The sequence below is a fragment of the Notolepis coatsorum genome (assembly GCF_963971535.1).
Source record: "Notolepis coatsorum genome assembly, chromosome: 10".
NCBI classification, from domain to species: Eukaryota; Metazoa; Chordata; class Actinopteri; order Aulopiformes; family Paralepididae; genus Notolepis; species Notolepis coatsorum.
In genome coordinates, this window is record NC_140174.1 from 7,780,960 (window position 1) to 7,797,973 (window position 17,014).

The 17,014-nt window shown below is 42.8% G+C and overlaps 1 protein-coding gene across 1 annotated transcript; it reads left to right on the forward strand.

Annotated features, from left to right (window-relative positions):
* Positions 1–6,325: 6,325 nt before the first annotated feature.
* On the forward strand, positions 6,326–16,889 carry LOC311235025 (uncharacterized protein; the record flags this gene model as incomplete). The annotated part of the gene is made up of 3 exons (XM_084322337.1): positions 6,326–7,992; positions 8,466–8,540; positions 15,200–16,889. 3 exons carry the CDS (start codon positions 6,326–6,328, stop codon positions 16,887–16,889), a joined length of 3,432 nt encoding a protein of 1,143 aa, XP_084178463.1.
* Between the last annotated feature and the right edge of the window lie 125 nt (positions 16,890–17,014).

A 17,014-nucleotide genomic window follows, 5' to 3' on the forward strand; every position in this document is an offset into this window, starting at 1 on the left:
ACATGGCTTGGATTCAAAACCAAATTCACAGCAATACTCAACAACATGGCACTGATAAGAACCACCAGGGTTAAAAATCGCGCTGAGGCATGGATGCACACTGAAATACTGGCCGCTATGAAAACCAGAGACAAAAAATGCTCTGAACTTCATAAAAGTCAGACAAAGCTTTCCAAAAGCTCAAACAGTAAACTCCAAGCCCACGTGGTTGAACTAAAAATCCAAAGAAACAGACTAAGAAATGACGTAAACACCATGATCAGAACCGCAAAAAGAAATTTCATCAACGACAAAACTGAGGAAAACAAAAACAAACCCTGCAAACTTTGGAAATTACTCAATAATCAACTAGGCTGCAGTAAAAAACTTAAAACCAGATTCTCAAACATAAACATAAAGATGGACAACACGCTCATCACAGACAAGCTGGATGTAGCCAATTACTTAAACATCTTCTTCACAAACATAGCCACAACACTGGTAAACAAACTACCCTCCCACTCAGGGCATTATGGGGTAGAACACATAGTAGCATACTACAAAAACCTAGGGGTCCACAAAGACGACTTCAAACTTGAAATGGTAACAACCGATGAGGTACTCAAAAAATTGAGCGCCCTCCAACCTAACAAGGCCACTGGCCATGACAACATCCCCTCCAAATTCCTCAGAGACGCAGCAGCCGCCATCACCCCAGTCATCACACACATAATAAACCTCTCTATAAAACAGGGGCACGTCCCCAAGGACTTCAAAATTGCGAGAGTGACCCCTCTACACAAAAAGGGCAGCAAATTAGACCCAGGCAACTACCGCCCTGTTTCTATTCTTACCTCCATCTCGAAAGTCATGGAGAAAATAGTCTACGAACAGGTCGAAAAGTACCTGGCGGAAAAAAATCTAATCTACGAATTCCAATCTGGCTTCAGAACGTCCCACTCCACTGACACATGCCTCCTCTATTTGAACGACCACATCAAACAAGAGGTGGACGCGGGCAAATACTGCGGCATGGTCATGCTGGACCTACAAAAGGCCTTCGACACTGTCAATCACTCCATTCTAATGGACAAGCTAAAAGCAATTGGTTTTGATAGCTTATCAGTGAGCTGGATGCAATCCTACCTGGAGGGGAGAGAACAGATGGTAGAGGTAAACGGTACTCTATCCCCCCCCCCTCACAGTGAGCTGTGGTGTTCCACAAGGAAGCATACTAGGACCGCTACTCTTCCTAATTTATGCAAATGACATGTCGTCAGCCTGTGACTGCAACTTGTTCCTGTTTGCGGACGACTCAGCCCTGCTGGTCTCTGACAAGAACAAATTGCAGGTTGAAAAAACCCTCAGCACGGAACTAGGCAAAATCTGCATATGGCTCGCTGATAACAAACTATCATTACACATGGGCAAAACAGAGTCCATTCTCTTCGGTTCAAATAACAAACTCAGCAAGACCGACGGATTCTCAGTTACAGTGGGTGACAATATTGTCACAAGGAAAGACGAAATTACCTACCTGGGTTCCATCCTAGAGGCAAATCTTTCCTGTGACAAAATGGCATCCAATGTAATAAAAAAAGTCAACCAACGAACTAGATTCTTGTACCGGATCTCCTCTCTGGTAAACAAGAATACCCTGAAGACTCTGGCAGGAGCACTCATTCAAGGGTACTATGACTATGCGTGCACCTCATGGTACCAAAGCACCTCAAAGGCGCTTAAAACAAAATTACAAACATCACAAAACAAACTGGTCAGACTACTACTTGACCTGAACCCCAGAACCCACCTCACCCCTGCCCACTTTGCCAACCTAGGATGGCTTAGAGTAGACGACAGAGTACAGCAACTTGCAATGGGCCTGGTCTACAAGATACACTATACGACCGGGGTGCCCATGTACATGTCAAAATACTTCCCAAAGGTCAGTGAATACCACAACCACTACACCAGAGGAAGCTCAACAAATCATGTTAAACCCAGATTCGGCTCAAACAAGGGACTAAACACGTTTCGCAATTATGCCACAACAATGTGGAACGCCCTACCCAAAGCTGTAAAGGAATGTGAATCCCTGCCCACATTCAAAACCGCTCTTAAAGAGCACCTACGGGAGGCTGCAATTCGAAACTGGCCACCGTAAATGCCCAAAACCCCCACCACCTCCTAATAGACAGTCTCCTCCCCACCACATGTATATATTCCCTCCCCGCCGTATGTATATTTCCCTCCCACCCACCCACCCCCTCCTAATGTACAGTCCCCTCCCCATCATATGTATATACTCTGTCAGGATCTAGGGGTAACAGTACTGTTTATTTGAATACCGCTTATGTCACAATTCACAAATGTATCAGTACTAAATACCTACATGTCCCTATGCCATAAATGTCATGTATGTTGTGTATGTCATAAATGTCTATATGAATTGAAAATGGGGGACCCTGATGGAAACAAGACAAACGTCTTTCTCAGGTCTGCATCCCCTTAACAATTGTATGTATTGAGCCGTACTGTATTGTACCCATTCTGCAATCTGTTAAATAAAGTTTTCATTCATTCATTCATTCAAGGTGACGGTCTTTCTGTAGATAAGGAATGGGGGGGGGGGTAGCAACATGAACTCCCATTGAGTTGTGTGTAAACGCTCTCCAACAAATATGACCCCACTTGGCCTAAAGGGGGCGCTGTAATTAATTAAATAATTACAGTCGTACAGAACTTGTAAGTGGCTTTGGATAAAAGCGTCAGCTAAATGACCAAATGTAAATGTAAAATCATTAAAGGTCAAACTTTTGAACATTGAAAGGTCAGAACTCCTACACCATAAATCCGATTTACACCAAACTTGGTACAGAGTGACATCCATATATTCACTCTACAAATTTGCCTCAGGGACCCATAAAATCCGCCATATTGGATTTTCCACCATTTGGGATTTTATGTAAAACACAATTTAAGTACAGTACTTGAGTAGAAATACTTAGTTACTTTCCACCACCACTGATTAATGTATTTTGCGTGCATTGACATTCAACATACTGCGCCGTTGAATGGCTGCAGTGAATTGCGCAATGAAAGATTGCGGATGATTAACTCCAAACAAAGAGGGGTGCCAATGTGCCAAAAAAAGAGTTCTTACAAAAACACGTAGCCCATTTGCGTCTATGCTTTTACCAAACAGTTCGTTTTTACGATGAATTGAAAATGGGGGACCCTGATGTAAACAAGACGAAAGTCTTTCTCTGGTCTGCATCCCCTTAACAATTGTGTGTATTGAGCCGTACTGTACTGTACCCATTCTGCAATCTGTTAATAAAGTTTTCAATCAATCAATCCGCGTTACCGTTTTGCGCTCTGATTGGCCACGCACGTTTCTGGTCATGTGACATGTGCGCCCAATCGCATGACGAGCAGTGTCTTAGCCCATTTCCGCGTCGAACAGCCTGCAAACGACGCCTAGTTTATCACTGGTTAAGCTTAGGCGACTCTTTCGCAGTTGGTTAAGGTTAGAGTTCGGAATCAGGGCTGGCGTTCTATTGCCATGCTCTAAGACAAACTCTAACCTTAACCAACTTCGAAAGAGTGCCTAAGCTTAACCGTCCAAAAACTTGCCGTCACACGATTGGGCGCACATGTCACATGACCAGAAACGTCAAAGAAACGTCAGTGGCCAATCAGATTCGCAAAACGCACGAACCGTTTGGTAAAAGCAATGAGGCAGCCCGTTCGCGTGTATATTTTCCCTAACGGACTTTCACTTCCACGTTCGGGTTCCGCGATCTGATTGGCCACTGACGTTTCTCTCAAAGACAATCGCGTTACGCCTAGATCTCACTGGTTAAGCTTGGCGACTCTTTCGAAGTTGGTTAAGGTTAGGGTTAAGGTTAGGGTTAGGGTTAGGGTTAGTTGGTTAAGGTTAGGGTTAGTTGGTTAAGGTTAGGGTTAGGGTTAGGGTAACAGCCTGCTGGCGCAATTGTTAGGAGTAACGCGATTGGCTTTGAGAGAAACGTCAGTGGCAAATCAGATGGTGGAACCCGCACGCGGAAGTGAAAGTCTGTTAGGGAAAATACACGCAGGCCGTTCTCTAAGGATACTGGTGTTGTACATCATTTATATCACTAGGGGGCAGACTTAACCTTTATAAGAACGATAGGCCTTGGCTCAATCTCTCCTATAGGCTCTGAGGTGTCATCACATTTCCTTCCATCAGTCTGAGCACTTTGCCCAATGAAGGGTAATGTTGGGGGTTGGAAGTGATATCTTTGGTGTGTGTGTTTAGGTTAGAGCTAGGTAAGTCATCTCTTTAGTAACCCATGTCAATGAGTGAAGGGGAAAGCCAGGACATTATGGTCATATAGCCAGTGATATGACATGCCCAGGTCTGAAAATTAGGGTATTGTATACTGTATGTGTGTATTTTGCATTTATAAAGCACTTTACAATTTGTTCCTCACGTTTTACCCATTCACTCACACATTCACACACCAATGGCGGAGGCAACCATGCAAGTGTCTTGCTCAAGGACACTTCGACACGCTGCCCGGGAGGAGCGGGAATCGAACCGGGAACCTCCGGATTACCAGACGACTGCTCTACCTCCTGAGCCACTGTCGCCCCGTGTGGGTGTGCGTGGGTGTGTGTGTGCACATGTGGAGAATACGTTGAAACAAAGATTAAAGCTGACGCTGATAGTTAACCCTTTCACTACCACACTACAGAAAATTAACCTTTTACTATCACACTACATACCCTTTACTATCACACTACAGACTGTAGTGTGATAGTAAAGGGTTAACCTTCTGTATTGTCGCTGTGAAAGGGTTAACCATGTGGTAGTGCGGTAGTGAAAGAGTTAAAGTACAGGTTTACTGCAGTAAAGAGCACATTATCAGCGTTACAGCATTACTACAGCAGAGGCAGTCTGTTCAGCTGAGACGCTGAGGCCTGAACGGAACACAAGACCTCCCCTCCCCCGTCTCCGCGTGCCAGTCCTATGTGCAGCACGTGAAAGTGAACTAAACAAGAGTGACCTTCCCCTTTGTCCAGGTGATTGATTGATTGATTGAAAATGTTATTAACAGATTGCAGAATGGGTACAATACAGTACGGCTCAATACAAGGGGATGCAGACCAGAGAAAGAATTTTGTCTTGTTTACATCAGGGTCCGCCATTTTCAATTCATAATGAAGTGTAAGTAAGGTTGCAATTAGCACTGTGCAATCCATTCTTTGTGGATCCCGCCCTATGTCTGAAGACAGATGCTCACGTTTGGAGAGAATCAACAGGAAAACTGCCCCACATGTAGGAATGTGGGACATGACTTACGTGTATTGATAAGGGCCGTGAAAATACCTGTGAGGGTAAGAGACCTGCCACTTAAGGATAGCAGTCATAAACTATAGTCATAAACTATATGAAAAGGGGAAGAGACATGAAATTGGTTATTACAGATCAAATCTATAAAAAATAAACACAGATATTAAACACTCATATTATACACTCCTAAACGTTTGTACCAACAGATGGCGACATAGAGTCACATATCAGACACAGTTAAGATGCTTGAAGGGAGAAGTTTCACACACTCCCATCCAAAAGGGAACCATAGGCCCGGCGATATATGGATAAGAATATAGGACAGTGAACTTTATTAAAGACTTAACATTCTGCATCAGAGTCCAACAGTACTGAGGTAACACACCCACCCTTTTAAACAGCCTCCCATAACTTAACCCTTGCACTGAAGAACCATAACTCTGTTTAGACATTTATTGGACTGCCCAATGTATTTGCAGTTGTAAAGTCAGTCCAAATCACTTGGGAGTGTGAATGTGATATATCGCTCAACCTCTGCTATCTTTTAACTGCTCAACCCTCTGTAACCTATCATCTTTAGATAATAAGGTTTGAATACATTGCTCCTCTGAAAAATGTAAAGAGAGAGAGAGAGAGAGAGAGAGAGAAATAAAGTGTTTTATTGAGTATGTTTACCATTTTATCTATGTCTCTCTTTGTGCTTATGAGTTTTAGTGGGGTTTCCTCGACAAAGTAAACTAATTAGAGGTAGTTGATGATGATAGAAAGTCCTGAACTATGTAAAAAAAAAAACATTTTCTATCTATGAATCACAGTAAAATAGACACTGTCTCTTTAAAGCGACTCCTCCCCTGGACAACTATAACCAGGAAGCACCTCCCACCCAGACGCATGCTTTACGCTATAACCAGGAAGCACCTCCCACCCGACACGCGTTCAGAGTTTAGTTTACTCTTCCTGAGAAAACAAAACCTAAGAGTTCTGTCGTTGTCTTTGTGGAATAAAATGGCACAGCAAGGAGTTGATCTGGACCGGGACCAGTTCTGCTGTTCTATCTGTCTGGATCTACTGAAGGATCCGGTAACTATTCACTGTGGACACAGCTACTGTATGGGCTGTATTAAAGACTGCTGGGATCGAGATGATCAGAAGGGGATCTACACATGTCCCCAGTGCAGGGAGACTATTACTCCGAGGCCTGTTCTGAAGAAAAACAACATGCTGACTGAAGTGATAGAACACCTAATGAAGACAGGACTCCAAGCTGCTCCTCCTGATCACTGTTATGCTGGACCTGGAGATGTGGCCTGTGATTTCTGCACTGGGAGAAAGCAGAAAGCCCTCAAGTCCTGCCTGGTATGTCTGGCTTCTTACTGTGAAACTCACCTCCAGTCTCACTATCAATCTGATACCTTTAAGAAACACAAGCTGGTCAAAGCCTCCACACGGCTTCAGGAGAACACCTGCTCTCGTCATGATGAAGCTATGAAGATTTTCTGTCGTACTGATCAGCAGTGCATCTGTTATTTGTGTTCCATGGATGAACATAAAGGCCATGATACAGTCTCAGCTGCAGCAGAAAGGACGGAGAGACAGAAAGAGCTTGGCATGAGTCAGCAGAAAATCCACCAGAGAGTCCAGGAGAGAGAGAAGCGACTCAAAGAGGCCCAACGGGCTGTTGATTCTCTCAATCGCTCTGCTGATAAAGCAGTGGAGGACAGTGAGAGAATCTTTACTGAGCTGATACGCTCCTTGGAGACGAGGCTCTCTGAGCTGAAGAAGGTAATCAGAGCCCAACAGAGGACCACAGTGACTCAGGCTGAAGAACTGCAGAAGAGACTGGAGCAGGAGATAGTGGACCTGAGGAGGAGAGACACTGAGCTGGAGCAGCTCTCGCACACAGAGGACCACATCCACTTTCTCCAGAGTTACCCCCCCCTCTCCAGTCCCAGTGAGTCTACAGACTTACCCAGCATCAGTGTCCTTCCTCTCCTGTACTTTGCAGATGTGACTGAGGTCGTGTCTGAGCTGAGAGACAAACTAGAGGACGTTCTGAAAGAGCAGTGGCCCAGAATCTCAACAACAGTGAATGCAGTTAATGTTTTACTGCCACCAGAGCCCAAGACCAGAGCTGACTTCTTACAATATTCCTCTCAGATCACACTGGACCCAAACACAACAAACACAAGTCTGTCTTTGTCTGAGGCGAACAGAAAAGCAACAATGATGCAGCAAGAGCAGTCATATCCTAATCACCCAGAAAGATTTATTAAATGGCGTCAGGTTCTGGGTAGAGAAGGTCTGACTGGACGCTGTTACTGGGAGGTGGAGTGGAGTAGTGAAGGGGTTTCTGTAGCAGCCTCCTACAAAGACATTAGTAGAACAGGCACTCAGGGGAACTGTGTATTTGGATGCAATTCCAAATCCTGGGCTTTAGATTGCACACAAAGTAATTACAGATTCAGACACAATACCGAGAGAATAACAGTACCGGGCCCCCGGTCCTCCAGAATAGGAGTGTACCTGGATCACAGGGCAGGTACTCTGTCCTTCTACAGCGTCTCTGACACAATGACACTCCTGCACAGAGTCAACACCACATTCACTCAGCCTCTCTATCCTGGACTTTGGCTTTCATATGACTGTGGGAAGGCTGAGTTTTGTGAGCTGAAGTGAAGATCAGTGACAATGATTCACAGCTCCTCTACCCAGGGTTTGGGATTTCAATTGATCTTGAATATGCTGAGTTGTGAAAGATGAGGTAATTAGGAGTTACATTCACTCAGTCACTCTATCATTGTTCTGAGGGACACATACACTATGTTTTGCTAGTTTCTAGCCTACCGGGGTAAAATTTGTTTGAGTAGATCTTTGCATATTCACATATTTGATTCCTATCTTCAATACCTCTGTCCCTTTGCATGTGGGGACAAATCTTTATTTTCATACTCAGGGTAGGTTGGACAACAATATGCAACAATTTTATTTGTATTTGATCATTTGGTCATTTTTAATTACTGTGGGATTTGGGCCTGTCTCTTCTCTCTCTGTTCCAGGGGGGTTGGTAACAATGTGGTGGCCGGTCCTCCATGGAGGAGGTTGATTCAGCCTATAACCTTCTCCCTCACCTCTTATCTCTGGGCAGCCGGGACACTTCATACGGGACACTCTATCTTCAAGGCCTTCGGTTGAACCCACAGCCAGGACGTGTGGATCATGGGTCAGTCGTAAATGCAACTATTTAGTTTTAGAACAGACCCATCTGCGTTATCAAAAGAGCTCAAGGAGAGAGAGAGAGTTGTTCTTCTGGTGGCAGACTTTGAGGGAGACAGACCTAGATAGGAGCTGGTTTAGGAAGAATGGCCATTCATTGAATATTGTGCATTTTGTCTTTTGTTCTTGTATTCTTACTAAATAAACGTGGACATCTAAACCCAGAAGGACCCGTGTGGATATTTGCTTGAAACTTGCCGTTTCACAGACTGAACCTCAATATAGAACTTTGAAAACAATGCAAAGGAATTTATTTACTCACTTATTTCCATGTGCTACATGAGAAATGCTGTCAAAATCTAACATTACCATTGAAATTCAATAGTGTTCAAATGAAACGAGTTAAAGTTCATAGAAACATAAGTATACTCTACAGTATCAATAATACAAATATGTGTGTATGTACAGCCCACCCTGTTATAAATATACAAATAACTGCTAAGTCTACCCCCGGTACAAATATAACTAACTCTGTTATGTCTACTCCCGGTACAATATATATATTGTAGCTATAATTATAAATATAAGTTTATCCTGTGCAATACAGTACTCCATACTAAGTCTACCTTGATCTGTACATGGAATATAAGATATTTGGAACTTTCTGAACCTATTGTAAATCGTAATATAGATCAGTTTTACTATGTTTGCAAACATTGCTAACATACCCAAAGTGTTTCAGCCACAGAACAAATACAAGCAGCTTACTGTTGTCTAGTGTTAGTCAGTCAGCAGGATATGAAAACAGGGCTCCATTCTTACTGTTGTCTAGTGTTAGTCAGTCAGCAGGATATGAAAACAGGGCTCCATTCTATGTCCGGTGGTGGAGCTACACATTCATGTATGTTTGGATCAATTACCTTTAACATATTCAATCTAGCCAATAAAAAATTCACACATTTGGATATGATCACTTTTCCCTTTGGTGGAATACGTCAGATAACCTTTCTGTTTCAATATGATGCATAATTAAATAGTTCCAAGAGTCAATTATTTTCTTTGTGTTAGATTAGGGAAAGAATAACTGTATAAGGTGACTGTACATATTTTCATATAAACATTTAATAAGTATAAAGTAATTAATCATAAAATGAGTTACCCATGAAATATAAAGGGCAATGTATAGTGTGTATACATATATAAAAATAACAACACTTTCACAAGTTCATAGTTCATTCAAAAGATATATTGATTTAAGTATCCAACAGGACTTGACATAAACATTTGTACAGTAATGATGAGAGACAAGTTATGCAACACACCTGCACTCTATTTCAGTTCACTGAAGATATCATATCTTTCCTTGTAAAATAACAACATGTTGTAAAGGTCAAAGGTTGTGCAAGATCTTCAAGCTTTGTCCTTGGACCATATCTTGTTCCACATATGAAATAAATAATCCATAATAAATAGGACTGTTAGTTATTTTGTATATTGTCTATAGAACAAATGTTCAAATGTTCAAACAGACACAAAGGCTGATTATAGCACTCTGAAATTGAAATGATATAACATGTCACTATGTTATTTGCTATAGAAACACTGCTAGGAGTAGTTTAGTATATATTGTATACTGAATTAACTTCATCAAAACGTTATAGCTAAGTGTTTTATTCACAATGTGAAATCAGATATTGCATAAAAACTGTTGTATAAAAGCAACAGAACACTCAAGGCCGTGCGTTGTAATAAATCTAGTAAATAGAGTCGCAGCTGAGATGATGGAAATACATTAGATGTGATGTAGATGTTATGTTATTTATGTTCTATTGCTTAATCACTCCCTGTAGTAACATTTACAGAAACATGTTACATTATGGTTCACTGCAGATTTGGAAAGGCTGTCACCAGGGTTAACATTCTAACCCACCTCTTCAACCTCGCGATCCCAGCATAGAGATGCGTGTAAATGGCTGCATTTATATACTAGCACTTTTATCCAAAGCTCTTTACAATTTGTTCCTCACATTTTACCCATTCACTCACACATTCACACACCGACGGCGGAGGCGACCATGCAAGGTGTCAATCTGCTCATCGGGAGCAATTAGGGGTTAAGTGTCTTGCTCAAGGACACTTCGACACGTTGCCCGGGAGGAGCGGGAATCGAACCGGGAACCTCTGGATTACCAGACGACTGCTCTGCTCTGTCGTGTGTCTGCTGAGCAAGGGTAGAATTACCTATGGAGTCAATGGAAATAATACAGATGCATAATGGGGTAAACCGTTGTCAGAACTCAGGTAATTTTGACAGTCTTTCAATGCCATTATGAACAACTAACAATCTGTCTGAGTCGATGAGAGCTTTCTTTTTCTTTTTGAAATGCCATTCCAGCATTCGTCCCTATGAGACAGTTCTAGTCAAATTCTGCACCAATGCCAACTGTTTAACATGAGTATCTGCAACAAGCTCATACTGGCTGCATATCTCTTCTACTGTCTTATCTAGAAGCTCATCCTGGCTGCATATCTTTTCTACTGTCTATCTAGAAGCTCATACTGGCTGCATATCCTTTCTACTCTCTAGAAGCTCATACTGGCTGCATATCTTTTCTACTGTATCTAGAAGCTCATCCTGGCTGCATATCCTTTCTACTGTCTATCTAGAAGCTCATCCTGGCTGCATATCCTTTCTACTGTATCTAGAAGCTTATACTGGCTGCATATCCTTTCTACTGTATCTAGAAGCTCATTGGTTTGGATAGAATTTCTAGAGATTTTTTGTTTTTAATGTTCTCTCATCTGTATATTGGCCTGGTGTGTTATCGTTGTATTAATTGTGATACTGCACACGATAACCATTAAATATAAGGATCTTGAATACAAGGTGTAGTGGTTTATGCCCTATAGTCAATACAATGACAAGAGATCTTTGGACCGGCCATTGACTGTAACACTTGGCAACTCTCACTGATTTACAGTATGAACTGGTGGCAGATTATAATGGACACAAGATGGCGCTATTCACCATACAATCATTAGGCTCTAGCTTGCCTTCATTTGCACCTTTCCAACGTTGTCCCAGTACACCTGGTACTGTGCTGGTAAAGACACAATGACATGATGCAGATATTTTACATTGCAAAATTAGCTGGAATGCTGCCATCTGATTAGGTTAAAGGGGCATTTCACCAAAACAACAGCGGCAATTTATTTTACAAATAATCTCACACACATCCAAAAACTCTAAACAGTTTTGCAAATATTAATTTAGTTTGACAGTTATTGAAAGTAATGCGTTTTAATATGGCAACCAGTAATGTCATCGGGGACACTGAATCCTTGTGTTGTGTTAATCACAGCAAAATTAAATGATAAGGTAGCAGTCCCTATAAGACAAGATATTGCTATTTCATCTACATCATGGTGCTGTAATTAACACAAGGATCCAATGTCCCCGATGACATCACTGAGGGCCATATTCAAACTAATTTACTCTCAATAACTATCAAACTAAATTAATGTGTGCAAAACTGTTTCGAGTTTTTGGGATGTGCGTGAGATTATGTGCAAAATAAATCAGCATCGTTTTAGTTGTTTTTTCCCCTTATGTACAAAGTCATTCAAATGTGACCTTATAAGACAAATTCCCCTCCTCAGTTTTCAATAGACTAAGTTTGCCGAAATGGTAAATGTCATTGTCAAGTGCTCATATTGGTATTCAGTATCATGAGTTCAGTATTTATTAGTACTCATGAAAGTATATTGACACCTGTCCCTGTTAAGCAAAACAAGAAATTGCATCAGACAAAATAACGTGTTGGACGTTGCAGATTTTAAACGTTTTATTTTGATCATGAGAAACATAATCAAGGAAAAGGAAAAAAAGATATCTCGAGAAACACAGATTGAAACATGACAGAGCTTCTGAAAGCTCTGAGTAAAGCAGATACTGCAAACCAGAACATCCTGGGAGCAGTAGAAAACAAAATCACAGTGAATAAAGGAACAACCGAACAAGACAAAACAAGTGCTTCGTTAGGTGAGTACATTCCTCTAGGGCAAAATATAGCCATACAACTACACATACATAAGCATCCGCACAGAAGCCAAAGACCAGAGCACCTTGAAATGTCCCAAGAGGCAGAGAGGGTTAGCCTTAATCTGCTTTCTTGATGAAAATATGCTATCTCCTGATTAGGTGACGAGAGAAAGTCCTGAACTGTGTAAAAACATCTTCTATCTATGAATCACAGTAAACTATAGACACTGCCTCTTTAGTAAAGTATTTAAATACAGTAGTACAAGTACTTTCTTTCCTCCCCTGGGTTCTCTACTTTCTTTGTTACTGTACCTATTATAATGCATATTTGATAGCATCAAGTTATTCAGTTATCATATTAACAACTGTAATCATGGGTTTTATAGGTGTTCGTTGCATTATCATTTCATATAACTTTGCTAATGAAATGATAATTACTGCAGATTTACTTTGACACCAACAATGGCAATGCCCAGTGTTTTATTGAGTATGTTTACCATTTTGCCTGTCTCTCTTTGTGCTTATGGGTTTTAGTGAGGTTTCCTTGACAAAGTAAACTAATTGGAGGTAGTTGATGACGATAGAAAGTCCTGAACTAAGTTTAAAAAAAAAACATCTTCTATCTATGAATCACAGTAAACTAGACACGGTCTCTGATAGTTTATCAGTGAGCTGGATACAATCCTACCTGGAGGGGAGGGAACAGATGGTGGAAGTAAACGGTACCCTATCCCCCCCCCTCACAGTGAGCTGTGGTGTTCCACAAGGAAGCATACTAGGACCGCTACTATTCCTAATTTATGCAAATGACATGTCGTCAGCTTGTGACTGCAACTTGTTCCTGTTTGCGGACGACTCAGCCCTGCTGGTCTCTGACAAGAACAAGTTACAGGTTGAAAAAGCCCTCAGCTCGGAACTAGGCAAAATCTGCATATGGCTCGCCGACAACAAACTATCATTACACATGGGCAAAACAGAGTCCATTCTCTTCGGTTCAAATAACAAACTCAGCAAGACTGACGACTTCTCGGTTACAGTGGGTGACAATATTGTCACAAGGAAAGATGAAATTACCTACCTGGGTTCCATCCTAGAGGCTAATCTTTCCTGTGACAAAATGGCATCCAATGTAATAAAAAAAGTCAACCAACGAACGCGATTCTTGTACCGGATCTCCTCTCTGGTAAACAAGAATACCCTGAAGACTCTAGCAGGAGCACTCATTCAAGGGTACTACGACTATGCTTGCACCTCATGGTACCAAAGCACCTCAAAGGCACTAAAAAACAAATTACAAACATCTCAAAACAAGCTAGTCAGACTACTACTTGACCTGACTCCTAGAACCCACCTCACCCCTGCCCACTTTGACAACCTAGGATGGCTTAGAGTAGACGACAGAGTACAGCAACTTGCAATGGGCCTGGTCTACAAGATACACTACGCGACCAAGGTACCCATGTACATGTCAAAATACTTCCCAAAGGTCAGTGAATACCACGATCACAACACCAGAGGGAGCTCCACAAATCATGTAAAACCCAGATTCGGCTCAAACAAGGGACTAAACACGTTTCGCAATTATGCCACATCAATGTGGAACGCCCTGCCTAAAGCTGTAAAGGAATGTGAATCACTACCCACCTTCAAAAACACTCTCAAAAAACACCTACGTGAGACTGCAATTCGAAACTGGCCCCTACAAATGTCCTAACCTAGTTGTACAGTAAATGACCAAGTAAGGCTTTGTCAACATTCCAATGTACAGTGTAAAATGTGTGTGTGTCCCCTACCCAACCCCCCCCCCCCCCCCCCCCCCCCCACCTCCAATGTACAGCCCTCACCCAACCCACCCAACCCCACCCCACCAACCTCCTCCAATGTACAGTTTCTACGCCAAATGTATATACACTCCTTTTCTGGACACTTTTGTATCACAAACAGTACTGTATTTGCAAATCTGATATGTCATAAATGTATAGATGTAGCAGTACTGTCTATCTGTATGTCATGTATGTCATATATGTTATGATGAATTGAAAATGGGGGACCCTGGTGGAAACAAGACGAAAGTCTTTCTCTGGTCTGCATCCCCTTAACAATTGTATGTATTGAGATGTACTGTACTGTACCCATTCTGCAATCTGTTAATAAACTTTTCAATCAATCAATCAATCTCTTTAAAGCGACTCCTACGCTAGACGCTTGTATGCTTTCTACAACGGAGTTCGGCGATTTGCGAATCTGATTGGTCAGGTCATTTCTGGTCATGTGACATGTACGCCCAATCGTGGGACCGCAAGTGTCTACAGCGTTAAGCTTAAATGGCGATAGAACGATCAGGTGCTTTGCAGGCTGTTCGACGCGGAAATGGACAAAGACACAGCTCGTAACGCTATTGGGCGCACATGTCACATGACCAGAAACGTCAGTGGCCAATCAGATTTGCAAATCGCCGAACTGCGTTGTAGAAAGCATACACGCCCCCTGCACAACTAGAACCAGGAGGAAGCACCTCCCACCCAGAGCCATGCTCCCACCAAACACACGATCAAAGTTTACTCTAGAACCAGGAAGCACCTCCCACCCACACGATCACTCTTCCTGAGAAAACAAAACTTAAGAGTGTCGTTGTCTTTGTGGAATAAAATGGCGCAGCAAGGAGTTGATCTGGACCGGGACCAGTTCTGCTGTTCTATCTGTCTGGATCTACTGAAGGATCCTGTAACTATTCCCTGTGGACACAGCTACTGTTTGGGCTGTATTACAGACTGCTGGGATCGAGATGATCAGAAGGGGATCTACACATGTCCCCAGTGCAGGGAGACTATTACTCCGAGGCCTGTTCTGAAGAAAAACAACATGCTGGCTGAAGTGATAGAACACCTAATGAAGACAGGACTCCAAGCTGCTCCTCCTGATCACTGTTATGCTGGACCTGGAGATGTGGCCTGTGATTTCTGCACTGGGAGAAAGCAGAAAGCCCTCAAGTCCTGCCTGGTATGTCTGGCTTCTTACTGTGAAACTCACCTCCAGTCTCACTATCAATCTGATACCTTTAAGAAACACAAGCTGGTCAAAGCCTCCACACGGCTTCAGGAGAACACCTGCTCTCGTCATGATGAAGCTATGAAGATTTTCTGTCGTACTGATCAGCAGTGCATCTGTTATTTGTGTTCCATGGATGAACATAAAGGCCATGATACAGTCTCAGCTGCAGCAGAAAGGACGGAGAGACAGAACGAGCTTGGCATGAGTCAGCAGAAAATCCACCAGAGAGTCCAGGGGAGAGAGAAGCAACTCAAAGAGGCCCAACAGGCTGTTGATTCTCTCAATCGCTCTGCTGATAAAGCAGTGGAGGACGGTGAGAGAATCTTTACTGAGCTGATACGCTCCTTGGAGACGAGGCGCTCTGAGCTGAAGAAGGTCATCAGAGCCCAACAGAGGACCACAGTGACTCAGGCTGAAGAACTGCAGAAGAGACTGGAGCAGGAGATAGCGGACCTGAGGAGGAGAGCCACTGAGCTGGAGCAGCTCTCACACACAGAGGACCACATCCACTTTCTACAGAGTTACCCCTCCCTCTCCAGTCCCAGTGAGTCTACAGACTTACCCAGCATCAGTGTCCTTCCTCTCCTGTACTTTGCAGATGTGACTGAGGTCGTGTCTGAGCTGAGAGACAAACTAGAGGACGTTCTGAAAGAGCAGTGGCCCAGAATCTCAACAACAGTGAATGCAGTTAATGTTTTACTGCCACCAGAGCCCAAGACCAGAGCTGGCTTCTTACAATATTCCTCTCAGATCACACTGGACCAGAACACAACAAACACACGTCTGTCTTTGTCTGAGGGGAACAGAAAAGCAACACTGATGCAGCAAGAGCAGTCATATCCTAATCACCCAGAAAGATTTATTGAATGGTGTCAGGTTCTGGGTAGAGAAGGTCTGACTGGACGCTGTTACTGGGAGGTGGAGTGGAGTGGATGGGTTTCTGTAGCAGCCTCCTACAAAGACATTAGTAGAACAGGCACTCAGGGGAACAGTGTATTTGGATGCAATTCCAAATCCTGGGCTTTAGATTGCAGACCAAGTGATTACAGATTCAGACACAATAACACGTCCATAACAGTACCGGGCCCCCGGTCCTCCAGAATAGGAGTGTATCTGGATCACAGGGCAGGTACTCTGTCCTTCTACAGCATCTCTGACACAATGACCCTCCTGCATAGAGTCAACACCACATTCACTCAGCCTCTCTATCCTGGACTTTTGTTATATGACTCTGCGAAGGCTGAGTTCTGTGTTCTGAAGTAGAGATCCGTGACATTCACAGCTCCTCTACCCAGGGTTTGGGATTTAAATTGATCTTGAATATGCTGAGTTGTGAAAGATGAGGTAATTAGGAGTTACATTCACTCAGTCACTCTATCATTGTTCTG